This window comes from Sardina pilchardus, chromosome 9 (assembly GCF_963854185.1).
Source record: "Sardina pilchardus chromosome 9, fSarPil1.1, whole genome shotgun sequence".
NCBI lineage: Eukaryota > Metazoa > Chordata > Actinopteri > Clupeiformes > Clupeidae > Sardina > Sardina pilchardus.
Genome location: NC_085002.1, coordinates 32,337,217 through 32,352,946, shown reverse-complemented (window position 1 = coordinate 32,352,946; position 15,730 = coordinate 32,337,217). Strand labels below are relative to the sequence as shown.

The 15,730-nt window shown below is 45.1% G+C and overlaps 2 protein-coding genes across 2 annotated transcripts in view; both read right to left on the bottom strand.

Annotated features, from left to right (window-relative positions):
- LOC134092708 (potassium voltage-gated channel subfamily B member 1-like) overlaps positions 1-2,939 on the bottom strand; it is a 32,725-nt gene extending 29,786 nt beyond the window's left edge. Inside the window, exon 1 of the mRNA XM_062545736.1 lies at positions 2,385-2,939. Coding sequence (XP_062401720.1) covers positions 2,385-2,939 — 555 coding nt within the window. The remainder of the gene's footprint in view (positions 1-2,384) is intronic.
- Positions 2,940-5,196: 2,257 nt separating this feature from the next.
- On the bottom strand, positions 5,197-15,451 carry LOC134092329 (prostacyclin synthase-like). Its single transcript, XM_062545132.1, has 10 exons — positions 15,363-15,451; positions 14,494-14,617; positions 14,083-14,258; positions 13,188-13,331; positions 12,381-12,508; positions 10,875-11,050; positions 8,562-8,718; positions 7,890-8,071; positions 6,306-6,457; positions 5,197-5,611 (listed from the first exon to the last, which is right to left on the bottom strand). Exons 1-10 carry the CDS (start codon positions 15,428-15,430, stop codon positions 5,467-5,469), a joined length of 1,452 nt encoding a protein of 483 aa, XP_062401116.1. The 5' UTR covers positions 15,431-15,451; the 3' UTR covers positions 5,197-5,466.
- Between the last annotated feature and the right edge of the window lie 279 nt (positions 15,452-15,730).

Sequence of the window (15,730 nt, the reverse complement as noted above, 5' to 3'; positions counted from 1 at the left end):
ACCGTAACATATGTCATGTAAAATGCATCATTTATAATTGATGGGTGCACAGTCTCAGATATTTGTTTGGGTTTCCAAGGGTGGCATATTTCTCATTGTTGAATAATTGAAGATGACCAGCATATTATCCTGGAGAACGCAGCGCTACAACTCCACGCCACTGAGCACAAGCTCGTGGCCGTGCACGGTGTACAAGGAGTAGGAGCAGGTCGTGTGATGGTGAAAAATCACCCCTTACCGAGATCCCTGCCTCCCTGGAATGTATTTTTGGGGAGGTGATAACTCTGGAGGGCCTGGGCGGGGGGACTGACATCTGGAGTTATGGATATGCCAGAGTGCACCTTCCCTTGCCAGGCATAAAGTCAAGCATTATTAATGTGCAATTAAAAATTCATTGGCGCTGAAATATGAATAGGATGGAATCTGTGTATGGGACAAACCTATTTTGGCGATGCCACCCTTCAATTAAGCACGGGAAAAACAAGCTGGCGGCCACCGTCAGCCTTTAAAACAAGCGGTGACACTTTTATTGTTCCTTTGCGCGATTATGCCGAGAAAACATGGCGCCGGGGCCCTATTAGTCACCTGAACGGCACGTCAGAGAGCTGTGGCGCTCTCCCATCATGGACCCTGCTGTCCTGCACCTCCCCTCCCCTCCTCACCCACCTCCCCATCTCCAGCCCTTAGAGCTGATGACACAAACCACCAGACGGTGGATCTATTCGGCGCACGCTGGCCGGGCTGTTCTTTTTTTCCACCGGGTGGGTGGTACTACCGAAGGAGATGTTCATCCTGTGGTTTTTTTTTCCCATCCCCGGAACAACAAACGGCCTCTAATTACACAGCGAGAGTGCTGATCGAATCACAAGTTCAGCTGGGATTCATGCAACCTCGAACAGCCCTTTGGCGCCAAGTAACACCCCGACAGATTGTGCCTGTGAGAGAATGTCTTGAGTCACACACAGGCTGTGTGGGGAAGGAGGAGAGAGAGAAAGAGAGAGCGATAGAGAGAGAGAGAGAGAGAGAGGGGGAGGGAGAGAGAGGAAAAGAGAGATATGGGAGACCATGTTTAAAATGACTTCAGGAGGAGAGAACATATGGCTGTGCACAGGAAGAACAAGAGTCTTGGTTACGTGCTGCTTTGGGTGAAACGTGCCGCTCGTGTTCCATGTAAAAGGCTGTGGAGCCTGAGGAGGACTGAGCCTCATCCATCACTGATGATAAATCTCATGCTCTCTCTCTCTCCCCCTCTCTCCCTCCCTCACTCGCTCATCTTGTCTTGTTTTTCTGCTTCTCTCTCTTCTGTTCTCTCTCACTCTTACTGTCAAACACTTCTGCTGGATACGTGTGTGTGTGTGTGTGTGTGTGTATGTGTGTGTGTGTGTGTGTGTCTTTTGCTATCTCTCTCTTTCCCTCTCTCTCTAGTCTCTAAGCCATGGCAATTGTACAAGCATTTGATTGCACTGAAGCTCATTGTCAAACATCTTGTGCCTTCTGATGGACCTCCCATTACTGTTAGGGCCTGTTACAGCTACTTGAATCTGCAGACACTCCAGCTCTCAATGGTCTCCCATTTCAGGCCACTCTGATGATTGTTTACTTTCGCAATTATTCCAAAGTCTGTAATGAGATCTCAGTTCATTAGGTGGCACCCTCTTCACTGCACCGTTGCACTCAGCCTACTCTAGAGTGCATCTTGCTTTTAACGGAATTGCATGGTGCTACGCAGCAGTTCAAATGTTGCCCTGTTTGTGAATCGCAACAACATTTTGTTGTTGCATACCCCTTTGATCAGTCCAACTCTTTAGCAGCTATGTGTTTTCAATAGAATTGGCCTGTCGATTTGCTCTGGTATGTGAAGGGCCATTCCAAATTCAGATGGCTTCTACACATCATAATAACCACAAACCTAAAAGCATAGCATTGGAATAAGATTGGGTTGGCCTGGTGATATACTGTATGTTTGCATAGAAAATTGCAGTTCTTCCTTAATCATTACCATCATTTATGCTTCTTGCAATGGGGATGTGCACATGGTGAGGGTGATTATCAGCAACTTTTAAAATAAAATCTACCACATGATGTGGGTTGTTTTATTTAATACTCTTAGGTATTGGTTCTGTTGCCCTCTCCATAGGCCTATAGGTTTGGGTCGCCATTATTCACATGAACCTCTCATTGGACAACCTATTGCAAGGCCACAACTGCCTCAACCTGAGTTGAATTGGCTCATGTACCAGATAGGCAATCCCCATCCAATTAAAGGGAGATGGCTGCGCCATGATCCTATGGAGACCAGTTTCAGTGTCAGAAAATAAACCCATTAACAAATGAAGGGCGTGATCTATGGGCCTCGGACAGAAATGGCTGTACCCTGTGTTTACCTTTGCTGCGAGTGATGAGCTCGGCTTCTCTAAGAGGTCCCAAAGTTTCCTCCTCTTCTCGGAGCAGCACGTGTTGTCGAATTCATCGCCCTCTCTGTCCCTCAAGGTCTCCGCCTCTCGCTTGAGCTCCTCGTTCATCTGTTCTTTTTTCTGATGGTACCGTGCTTGGCAGCAAGACTCCAGGTAGATTTCGTCAATCCCCCAAAAGTCTAGTTCCTGGCTAAAAGACAAAGCGCACATCTCCTCCATCATGTGCAACTTCCCCGTCCGATAAAAGTTCAGGATGGACGTGAAAGCTCCAGGGTGCCTGTCGAAGAAGTATTCGTTGTCATCCAGGCTATAGTCGTCGCATATTTCTATTATTGAATCGTGCGTGTTGCAGTCGCGCAATTTCCCTAGCCTCGTGCGGGGTAACCTGTCTAACGTTCTCCATAACACCTCGTGTAGGAGTCCTCCTACATTCAGTCTCACTCGACGGGAGGCTGCTTTGCTCCGGATGATTTCCACCGGCTCCGGCGGCAGTGAGGAGGTGGAGCGGGAGCCAGATTTATTCATTCTCACTTCAGTTCTGTACTTAAATGAGAATGATTTACGCTTGGGAGATTCTTCTCTGAGAAGACAACACCGACCAAGCTTCAGTGGCGCCTACATCTGGGTTTGTTGTCATCCATATTTGCACCTGCGGAACGAAAAGGAGAAAAGACCATAATTTACTCTTGATGACAGAGTGGATAGTGCATATTCATGTGACAAGCCATTGTCAGCGAACATCTCACCCGCATTAGTAGCCTAAATGGTTTATCCAATTAACTAGAGGCCAAAGAGATCTGCTGTAAGAAGCACAGCAGGTTTACCCTATTGACTAACTGAATGAGGAAGCAGTGGCATAAAACGGCTCTTGTGCCGAGCGCTGTCCAGTGAGACAGTGCTGAAACCACCTCTGTCTGTCCATCAGTCTCCCCTCTCACTGTCAAACGGTCCCTTCCATAAAGTTATTGAATGTCATTTGTCACTTGTTTGTGCATGTCACTTGCTTGGCATATTTGGCCATTCGATTTTGGTATTGAATTATTCTTTCATCTATCTACTCAATATCTCTGAAAGACACAATTAATCAAAAGTAAAGGCAGGTCTGCAATTAGCCTGCTAACGCAAAACGGCGAATTCGATAAACATAGCCATGATAATAAGTTACAGTTGTCACATGTTTCGTAGCCAAGTTTATTGTGTTAAAGGTATGAGTAGGCTATACCACGACTACCCGAGATGTGCAATAGCCCACTACCATTTTGCTTTTCTCTAGAATAGACTTTTGTGCTCACAACCATATTTTTGGGAACGTAGATTACATTATGTCTGACCCCCTGGAACCCATTAGACAAAAATCCTCTTTTAATATCTGCTAAATGATCAAAAAACAAAACTATTGAGACTTAAGCTACTGTCTATGTGCGCGTCAAAGAAAAAAATGCACTCTATTAATTCCCATAGGATCTCAATCAATAAGTGAAAGACATTGCTTACATTAACACTATTAAACTTATCATCGGCGTATTCATATACTTACATATCTTTCTTGTAAGATCCAGTCCAAACGGCGCCCAAATTGGTTTAAATAGACAAGCAGCCGCCTGTGGTTTTACTTGCTACACCCCTCTCCCTCTCTTAAATGGTGCCCCTCTCGTGATTAGCCTGCGTCTGAGGTTGGCATATTTCACCAGAGACGTGGAGTCGGTAGATTCTACTGTCCATTCCTGCCCGCTTTGGGTGGGGGAAGATCAACAAGTACGCAGAAAATCCACGCAATTTGCTTTACCTGATTTGGGCGACTGTGCCTGAGCGTGACAGCGACGCTCTAGCGCGGTTCTGCAGAACGAGATGATTTCGCGCTGCTCCACCAACTGGCTCTAGCATGCTGCCGACGCGTTAGTCCCTCCAGAACCCTATCAGAATTTAGGGGCTGGGCCGAAGCTGCGTAAAATCCTTCAGACCAGACCACCACCAGCCTGGTGTATTCTCTTTCATAGTGCCCTCGACTGTCTGTTGAGATTGAACCATCCAACCCCGCATTGTTGTGTCAGTGTTTTATTTGCCAAGAAAGGCATTTTCCCCAGACATTGACTGCATAAGTATTGTAAGGCACAACAGTGAGTAACTACAACACTACTGTGCATCATCCGAACATTCCCATTTCTCTGGCACAACAAAAACAATGCAAAACATCTGCGCAAAGCAGACATGGCAGACATGGCATGCCATTGCTGTGCCCTTTTAAAACTCCTGGCTGAGTTTATGTTGTGGAGTAGCATTGCGCAGTTGCCACTCTCTTAGTTTACATTGTGCGGCATCTGGAATAGGAGCTACGAGGTCAGGCAGTGAAAGCAACAACACAGGGCGAGCATGTGCAGACACTGACAGCACATAAGCTATGAAATACAGTCGCGCAGTCTGCACAGACTCCAATGCAACATTTCCCTTTAGAGGACATGATGCCTACACGGTATACACCTTAGTGTTACAATAGTAATCCGAGATGTAAAAGTCCAGCTTCAGAAAGTAAAGATCCTGCCATGTATTGGTTCTACCTGTGCGCTTAACACACGTGATTAACTGTAATTAACTGATCGACCTGGCTTAAGAGTTGTGCTAATTAGAATCAGCTGATTAAGTGAATGGTTGGAGCAAAAATGCTCTCTAATAGTAATAGAGTGCTCTCAGTCATACACATGCACCAATCTATTGCATCTGTTTTGCTGCTGGGGAAAGCAAAGGCCGACTTTCTAAGCAAAAGAAAGACATGACTCACTCAGCACAATTTTAAAATATTTGCTTTACTTAATAGAAAATTAAGTTAATATACATATCTACAAAGTTATAAAAAAGTGCAACTATACATTTTGAATTAATTGTAATTCAATATAAATATATATTTACTATTATGCATACTGTACAGATACATCATATAACTTATACATTATATATTTGTAAAATATGTCAAGTAATTGTATAGAAATATTACTTCATGAACAAAAAAACACTGATACAATAATAAATAATTAGCAATACATTATAAAATATATTCTCAAACTCTCTGTCTGTATCTGACGAACAAGTCTCCTTCAGGCTGCACCATTCCAAAGCCATAGCGACTGGGGTTCACTGCTGGCAACCCAGACTCTGGCTCACACAGCTCCACGTCCAGATGAGTCAGCACCAAGAAGACGAACCTAAGAGGAACGATGGAAACCAAGGGTCAGAATTGACAATTCCACATCCAGTGTTCAGACTATTTGGGAGGGCTCCTAACAGTATGGCAGGATGAAAGATAACAGACTAATGTTCTGTGTTGAGTGTTTCAAGTTCCTTCAGCAACAAAGAACATAATCAGTCTCTAAAGGCTGGTGATAACCAGGAGTTTAAGGTTTTGGGCAGGCTTAAAACATGGGATTAATGCTTTCTGTTATACTTGATTTGGAGAAATGTTTAGGTTAGCTTTAAAATGGAAATACTGACCCCTCCACCAACAGAGCAGACTCACGATTACACTCAAACCACACTCGGAGACCATCATGAGTAATGTCTTTCCAATTAGAGTGCGGAATTAGCTGTAATGATAGCAGTTATTTTCATAATGGCGAGACTAACCGCGAGATAAAATGTGTGCCATCTGAAGCTTAAGATGGAGACAAAAGAAAGGGAAGCCTGCGAGGGGCTAAAAATGGCCTCCGGTGCTTTAAATAGCCCTGACTCACATCTTCCAAGATGCAGGACTTGCATTGTCAGGGCTTAAGTTAGCGCTTTCCTGTCTGCTCTATATAGGATGACTGTATAGGTGATCTGTCTTTATGAGTGTGTGTGTGTGTGTGTGTGTGTGTGTGTCCACGAGGGATTCCCCGCATAAGCTCATGATAGGGTACTCACTGTCTAATGGCATCAATAGCGAAAGGCTTCCCCACACATGCGTTGCTGCCTGCTCCCCAGGGCATGGTGTAGTACTTCAGCCTCTGGCCACCTTTATAAAACACTCTTTTCGGAGTCCCATCTGCATTCAGGAATCTGTCGTACAGGAATTTCTGTAATGGGAAAAGAAGATCCAGTTGCTGGTTACAACTAATCATATTTTCCAGCATATTGTTCTATACACCAGGGGCGATGTCAAGACAGTAGTCCACCCTAATACAACTACTATTCCATGTTTTCTAGAAAGATTTAGGGTCTGGCTATCAGTAATGAACATGGCCCAACTTGAGGGGCGGCACCAATCATGCATTTGAAAATATCACTGCATGCAACTGGATAACACTACGGCCAATGTTTACTGGCTAATTCTGGACTTTGCCGCAATTGGATTGATTTCGACTTCGACGTTGCAGCACTGTGGTCATTTGTTTAGCTCGCCTCTGGCCCGCCTATATCAAATACACCGCAATGTGATTGGTGCAGGTTGGCTCCAAGGACATGGGTAATGAGCATCCTTACTGATTGTCAAAGTGACTCATTTTCAAATTGTGCTCTCGCAAGAACTCTGGCTTTCCAGGGTACAAACATGTGATTTCTGGTGGCAATCCTGAGGACACAACCGATAGCTCTGTCCTCCAACTACCTTCCCACGCTACTTAGCTGTGTTTCCATTGCCGTTGTCTGCTACCGCCCTACAGTAGGTTAAACCTTTCCATGTGTAATCTGGGGTGAATTTAAATACCTGTGTGGGCCTGTGTGTGTGTGTGTGTGTGTGTGTGTGTGTGTGTGTGTGTGTGTGTGTGTGTGTGTGTGTGTGTGTGTGTGCCTGTGTGACTGTGTGGAATCGAGAGAGCTAGAGAGACAAACAGAAAGAGAGAGACAGACAGAGTGCGCCACCCTTCTTTTACATAAGAAGGCAATCCACTTTACAGGCTTCTTCACCGGCATCCAACAGCCAGAAATACCATGGAGGTAGGCTGCAGGCAGACACAATAGGCTTTCAACACTTGAGCCTGTTTCAAATCTTTTATCAGAGCACATTAGGCAAGTACGACAGTGGCCTGACCTTAAGGACAGCTGAATAGTTTAGAGAGGTTGCAACTAATGCCGGAGACACAAAGGACATGTCCTTAGACATACAGTATATGACTGTCTACTGACTGATTATTGTTTTTCTTTTCAGATGAGAATTAGCGTATTTGACTCCGTCTAAAACATGTCATCAAACTTCATGCAAGCATTTGTGAATTGTTTGATGCCATGGCACAACTGTACTAAGCACATCCCCCTGTGTTGCAAATAATCAGAACCATCATTTAAGCAGCAGAATGAGAGTAGTCAGATTAGTTGGTATACCATGTCTCTCTGTCTTTCTTTCCTTTGAGTGTACATTCAGACTAACACCTATACGCCTATATTTATGATTTTATTTGTTATTATCTAGCAGTCATCAATACTCTCCACACCGGACCTGAAACACTTTGGATTACAATGGGGCTGTGTTGAGCCATGCAGGCCATGGACGGCGAGAGAGTTGGGACAAACCTCAGGCTCGTGGTAGATTTCAGGGTCCATCTGTGGGCTGATGAAGGGGAAGAGACACACGCGGTCGCCCTGCCTGAGGTCATACTCCTGTCCGTCGGCCATGCACAGCGTCTTGTTCTGCAGTACCTCTCTGGTGATGAAGGGGGCAGCAGTGAGCCGTAATGCCTCCTCGAGGGCGCTGTCTGGAGAGAGAAAGAGAGCCGGAGTTTGAGTTATGAAGGCACTACGAGGGAGGCACGCTGGAGATCATAGCAGAGGCGCAGTGACAGATTCACTGCAGATGATTTCTTATTGTTAGTCTGAACAAAGAGGGAGTACATCAGGCCAGGTCATGTGTCCAAATACAGTATATTCCACTGGTAAGGTGTAAATATTGATTAACCTGCACTTTTTCTCTCTCTCTCTATCTCTATGTGTGTGGGCATGTGCATGCTGAACATCTAGGCAAATGTATAAGAGATACACATAAGTTAGGTTTGATTGTAACGAGGCGTTACTGCAGTTGTCTGAATCTTAAGTGAGTTGTTCATTTGAAGCTATTGCCAGGCCTCCTCTGCCTAAGCTCATTACCACTGCTGAAAAAAAAATAAACAGTAAAGGAACAGTACAACCACTTTTGCTTTGAACAAAAAAGAAGATATCCCCACAGCACTTGTGTAACGTTGGTCTTACCAAACACAGGGGTTGGCTGTGTGGGGTCCAGTGCCGGGGCCTGTGCCGGGTCTGTGGTCAGTGAGCCCCTGCTGAACTCCGCCCTCACCGCTCTCATGGCCTCTGGACTACTCAGCAGGAACGCCAGGAGCCAGAACGCCGCCGGTCCCACGTTACCCTGGCAACAGATTGGCATTTACATGAACACATCGTACACACTATTGCGCTGTGTCATCTACCAAAACAATGTAAACAGTCCAATCACCTGCAGTAATCTGTAAAGCAATCACACCCACTGACTTCACATATTTGTTCACATCCATTCTGTAGAGCGTACTCTACGTGTTGGAGGGTGTATCACGTTTAAGGCGTGCGTCTATTTGCCATAGAGAAGAATGGTCAGAGATAAAGTATGCCCTAATCTAACATTAAAATAAACTCAGTACAGCCAACACTCCAAGTTCCAGTATCCAATCCCATTTTCGTCAAAGCCTACGTGCTCTTACAAGTGTCTCCTTCAGATCTGTTGACTGCATTACGGTGATTTATTTAGCCTTTAAGTAAATACGGAGCACTCTGAAGGGGGCGCACAGATAAATACTACAAAAGTATACAAGCTCCGGGCCATAGCAACATCAGCTTCCCTGTCACAGTATCCCACCTCCATAAACAGCTTTTGGAGAGTGGAATAAGGGACTGCACGTTAACATGACTTCATTTATAGCGATGTTAGCATTATTAGGTGTGACTGACCCCACTGGCTCACAGGAACACCTGTAAATCACAGAGTGGAGCCTCGGAGCGGAAGAATACCAGCACGCATGCAGTAGTGGTATGTGTCCTTAAAATGGCTCTAGCCCATACACATACAGTAATACACAACCGTGCTGTTTAGCTTAGCAAAGGAAGTGCTGAAGGGGTTTACTAAAAAAGGAGAACCAAAGGGGGGCATTCAGGAGCACTTTGTATAAAGACTAAAGGAGCTCACAAGAGTGCAGGAGTCCTGAGAGGACATGACATCAGCCTGCTGCAGTTTAATTAGACAGTGCTTGAGTCTTGTCCTGGGACACATGGCATGTCTTCATAAGAGATCACATTAAGGTAAGACAATGGAAAACTGCACTTCATTCAGTTCAGATGAAATGATACAGAAAAGGCTCAATCTAAAATTTTCCGCTATGTCACGTCACATATTTTTAAGTCACTCAGAAGTATCAAACTACCTCTCAAACTCTAACCGCAACCCACAGAACCCCATGTGGAATGCCTTTCAAATGTCACCACCGAGCTGCTTATCTCGTCTCCATCTGCACATTCCATGGACAGAACTGAGCTTAGTCATGTGGAGGTGAACACCTAATGATACTGTAGCAGGGACAACAGAGCCGGAGCTGCAATCACAGAAGTCCGAAACCGCAGCTTTATCTGGTCACCAACATCCGTTGTTTTGTCATGTTGCATTGCACTGAAGCACTGTGGCCAGCTGCCAGTGAAACTCTGGCGCACTCATGTGGTTGAGATGGGGAGAGCGTTTCTGCACCTAGTTTTGACGTAAAGAACCTATGGCTCGATCTATACAAATATACATCTGCAAGTGTGCAAGATTCTGCTGTCCCCTATCCTATACTTGATAAGTCTGGAGCTGTCAGAGTCAGCTTTGCATCAGCACAAACAGGGGACACAATGCCAGCCTGAGAGAGACAGACTGAACACATTGCTTCGTTTGGGCAGGTCCACCCATGGCTGCACAACATCTGATATGCTCCGGCCTCATTATTCTACAAGAACCTGCCACTTACATGGCATCGGAATCAACACAATGTTATTGTGGGAGTACGCCCACGTTCCCCTCGCAAATCAGATTAACACATTCTTTGCTTTGAGGGAACTCCCTGAGCGGTGAAAGCAGGACTAGCCCATATCAGGCCGTGGAGTCTCGAACCCATTAATGCGTCACCTGCCGAGAGCTCTGGTGACACGCGGCTGCTTGGCTTGGAGCGCGGCGTGTTGACGCTGGCCCGGGGCCCAGGTCCAGGCCCTCGCCTCGGAGGGCGTGGGGCCGCCACATTGCTGCGCATTGTCCGCCACCAGCAACAACAAGCGCTGCCATTTGGCTGCAGGCTCATTGTAGTGCGCGGTGATGGAGACGGAGGTGTCAGGGCTGGGGGTAAAAATAGCTCCTTATGCACACAACTCATGCAGGTGATGGAGAGGCAAGGACGGGCATGTGTGGAGGCATGGGCGTAGGACGAGCATGACAGCTGTGTGCGGGGGCGTACGATGACTGTTTGAGTACGTCTTGTCTGGATGTGTGTGTGTGTGTGTGTGTCTCACCTGCGTGGCCCACAGCTGGAGCAGCAGGGCTCTGGTCTGAGTGTGGGTGTCGGCGCCGCTCTCCTGCAGGTGCTGGAGGTAGTGTCGGAGCCACGGGCTGGAGCTCTCGCCGAGGCCCGCCGGACACAGCAGCTCCCACAGACGCTCACGCGTCCCACCGGCCACGCGCTTCTCCCCTGCACCACACACACACACACACACACACACACACACACACACACACACACACACACACACACACACACACACACACACACACACACACACACACACACACACACACACACACACACACACACACACACACACACACACACACACACACACACACACACACACACACACACACACCCAAACACAACAGAACACACAGTTCAGTCAGGAGCTCCCAGAGACAGAGAGAGAATAGGGACAGAGTGAGGGTGAAGGGAGAGGCGCCGGGGGAGGTTGAGAGAGAGACGCTGACTGACAGGTGAATTGTGTCACCTGAGAGGAAAAATGTCAGATAGATAAGACAGGCACTTGGAGTGGGTGGGAGGTGGGGTTAGCTCTTCACCTGGTAAACTTAGACACATTGAATTTGACAGAGAAACCGTGCAAGTGTATATGTGTGTGTGTGTGTGAGTGTGTCTATGTGTATGTGTATGTGTATGTGTATGTGTATGTGTATGTGTATGTGTATGTGTATGTGTATGTGTATGTGTATGTGTATGTGTGTTTGTGTTTGTGTTTGTGTTTGTGTGTGTGTGTGTGTGTGAGAGAGAGAGACGGAGAGAAATTGAGACAGACTCACTCGACTCAATAGACATTTAATTCCCCAGACACAGATGACGCACACGGAAGTTAGAGGGAGAATGTTTTGGGAAGCGAGTGAATCCCCATATGAAGGGAGGTGGAAGAGCAGAAGACCCAGGAGAGCCCAGGAGACTGCTAGGTTTGGATCATTGAAACAGCGCTGATGCAATGAGTTGACAGTTTCTTGTTGAGACAGGTGAGAGGTAACATAATAAAAGCTAGTGGATAGCCTGCCATGTAACACCAGTCTTGTTGACGTCACTATAGCAACAGCTATTTCACAAAGGAAAAAAAAACACTTTCTCTAGTGACATCATGGCTGATCTAATGATGACACGCCTTGGACGCAAGCTGGCAACATTTTTTTACATTATTTGTAAACGCTACATCACCCCGCCATTGTGATGTCAGAATGATTTAACTTCCCTCACACCCACCCATTAGTAAGCAGTGTGTTGTGAGACATAATCGATCTTTAATCAAATTCGTCTGTAAAATTACTTTACAATGAGATGATTCAGAAACAGATTCATTCATGAAGTCATACATACAAAGTCACTCGTAAACATTTCAGTGATTGGTGTTACTATGGCATCACTTGAACAAGACATTTTGGACTAGAACTCCTGCCTAACAGAGGCAATGTATTTGCATGAGGAGCTAGGCTCAAATTCTTATTTGAGAAACTGTATACATAAAAACACGGCAAACCTGAATTCAGAGTGGTCCGTGCCATTTTGGTCAGGAGGCCATCAAATGTGCGGTACTCTTTGTAGATGTGCTTGGCGTCTGTGCCGTTGTTGTTTTGCTCCCCTCCAAAAAGCGTAAGGTATCCTGCCCTGTGCACAAAGGCAAAAGAGACAGAGGGTGAGAATGAACATCCACTGTGCCTGAGGACTGCAGCTCACACAAGTTATCAAGATGATGGCTACCGGGAACCCCGATGGCTCTGTCCAGATAATGAAGATATCACAAACACAGGCGTGTCGTTACGCTTCTCATTGCCTTTGATGGTTTACGCTACCATCAAACACGGCCTGTGGTCAGTGGCAGAACATGTAGTCATAACGCACAGACATAAACCATTCATAAAGCACAGCAGAACTTATTGTACTATTCACAACAAACCAGGCACCAGAGTTAGTGGGTGTGGCCATCCACCATTGTCCCTCTGTGTTTGTGTGTATGCTTTTGTGTGTGTGTGTGTGTGTGTGTGTGTGTGTGTGTGTGTGTGTGTGTGTGTGTGTGTGTGTGTGTGTGTGTGTGTGTGTGTGTGTGTGTGTGTGTGTGTGTGTGTGTGTGCACCTGCGTGTGTGCCCGCCCATGTCATGACCTCACATGACGTGAAAACGAAATGGCTTTCCTGTTAACACTGCTCTTAGATGTCATGCCACATTCCTTTCCTCCTGCGGTTTATTTACAAACAGTGACTGATGGAAAAAGGTCCATGCCTAAATTGTTTATGGGTGGTTATTGCCTTCAAAAGGCTTTAGTCTAGATAACAGCGGAGAAACGCACCGAAATAAAAGACCATAGCAGAAGTTGAACAGCCCGTTCCTTTTCCAGTCCTTCTGGTTCTGGGGCATCTCGGATGTCAGCAGAGTCTGGAGGTTCCTCTGCATGGTGGCGTTCAGGCAAGTGAGATTCTTGCCCTGGAAGTGTCTGTGAACGCAAAAGGCCAAGGGGTCAGGGGATGGTGGAGCCTCCACAGACTTTATTAGCTTACACAAACCCACTCAAACACACTGATTTAGGTGACAGGCTGTAACCGGGGAGTCATTCCAGCACAGTTATTATCAAGCACAGGATTTACAGCTGTTGTGAAATTCTAAATATCACCTGGTTTCTCAAGTGACCTACAATGCTTCATGCTGCAAAGTTGCGCAACATGCTTTTTGATGTAAAGTGTACTTTTTATGTGCAAAATTACTCTCGAGTGTAACAGCAGTGAGTTATAGGCCTAATACAGAATATAGGCCTATATATATGTGTGTGTGTGTATACTGTATATATGTATATATATATATATATATATATATATATATATACACTGTATATACATACACTAAATACTATTTACTTTACGGTGTCTATCAAGGATGCTTTAAGATGCTATACAAGCTTTCTTTCAAATTACTTTCACAAATCACAAATATACAAATATCTCTGAACAGTGACCCTCATGATCACACTAGCACTGCATGAAAAAGAAAATCACATCCAAGAGGAGGACTAAAATATTACTACCTATCCATATGAAAAGTATAAGTGTAGAAGGAGTCATACTGCATGAAAAGGGTTGTAAAGGCCCTTTCCTACCATCAGTTTGGATTGACTCTTCCCTCCATCACCTATACACAGTTACCTTAAGGATAACTGGTCAGGTGCAAAGTTAACACAACGTTTGACATACTGCTTCATGATGGCTTTCTCCACTGAAGGCTTGTGGTTGGGGAGGCGCAGCTTAAAGATTCTGTCCATCAACACCTGGGCATAGCGGGAGAAGTCCAGAGAGGCAGAGTCCTGGAGGACAGCATCGTACGAGTGCGGGTCCAACAGCACAGTGACGTAGTGCCCTGCCACTCGCACCTGCAACAACACATCCATGGCACACGGAGGAAGGGAAGTTAGGACAGTGTCAACAGTCACACTGCCAATTTTAAGAGAGAACAGGATGACACTGCAGTCTTCTGTTACATTATATTCACGTCACATCATATGCCTAACACAAAATGAACAAATGAAAGAGGCAAATACATACAAACACTAAAAATGCAAGTGCTATAAGCCTACTTTGATCATATGATGTAATTCACACCCTTACTGTAAAAATGTCACCATGTTTCTTCTTCATGCGTGTTAAAAACTTAGCAGCATCTTTCCCAAATTCCAGGGCATGTCCCAACCATGGAATACAACCTTTATCTAGGGGGGGCTCTCTCTTTGACCTGCATGACACAAAGAATGAGATGATTGCCCGTTAACTTATTTTCAAAACTTCTGGAAAACCTTTCAACTGAGTTTGAGTTTGACATGACATATTGTTAGAATCAATCGATTCGGTGACAAAACGGCAATTACTGTAGCTGGAAAATGGGTAGTGTTTGTGGAAGGATGAGGCAGAGAAGCTAGACTTCCGATCTACTAAGGGACTTCTACCAGTGTTAGTCATGGTCGCGTCAGGGCTGAAGTAATGTCCTCTTCGTCAGTTTACAGAATGTCTAGGCTACTGTCTGCCTCCAACCATATGTGTTTTATTTCCAGACTCTATTCTGCACGTACGCGCGCACATACACGCAGAAACGCAAAGGCAAAACTTAAAAGCTCACTTAAACAGGCAACGACAAATTAATTTACACACATTCCAGTTTTGATTGTCAGATAAGTAGAAAGGATACTCTGGTTTATTAGTGTTTTTTTTGTGTGTGAATATGTTAGGCTAATTGTTTAATAGCCTAAGTCTATAAGCCTATAGCCTACATTTGTACATTTTAATAATTAGCGTAGCCTACAATTGAATAACATTAGGTTTAGGCTATTATTTTAAATTTCTATTAAAAAAAAAAAAAGAAATGTCACAATGACCTGCAAGTGTCTATAGACAAAAACAAGTTTGAAAAGAGTTGTCTGCTAGTAGGAAAAGAATAAATGAATAGCCAGAAAACGAACAGAAAGCAAAGCACTCCAACTCACCTTGATCGGGTTGAAAGTAAAAGAAAGAAGAGAATCCCATTTACGAGAAGCAGCACGGTCCAGATCATCGCGTTCACCGTAACAAATAAACCGCGCGTGGTAGTGAAGGCTGGCTTTGAGCGTCGCTTTATAAGTGGGGCAGCACAAGACCTACGTCATCGTCGAGGGATGCTCAGCAAGTATTAGTAAACACTTTGGCCACAATTGTATATTAAATATGGCTTAATTAAGACATGTTGTATCATGTTGAAATGATTGCTCTATTCCATCTATCTATCTTTAATGGACCGTTTCCACAAATCGACAAATGTCAAGTTTTATAATCTAGATCAATGTGTTGGGCTAAATTCAAGTTCAAAGCAAGTTCA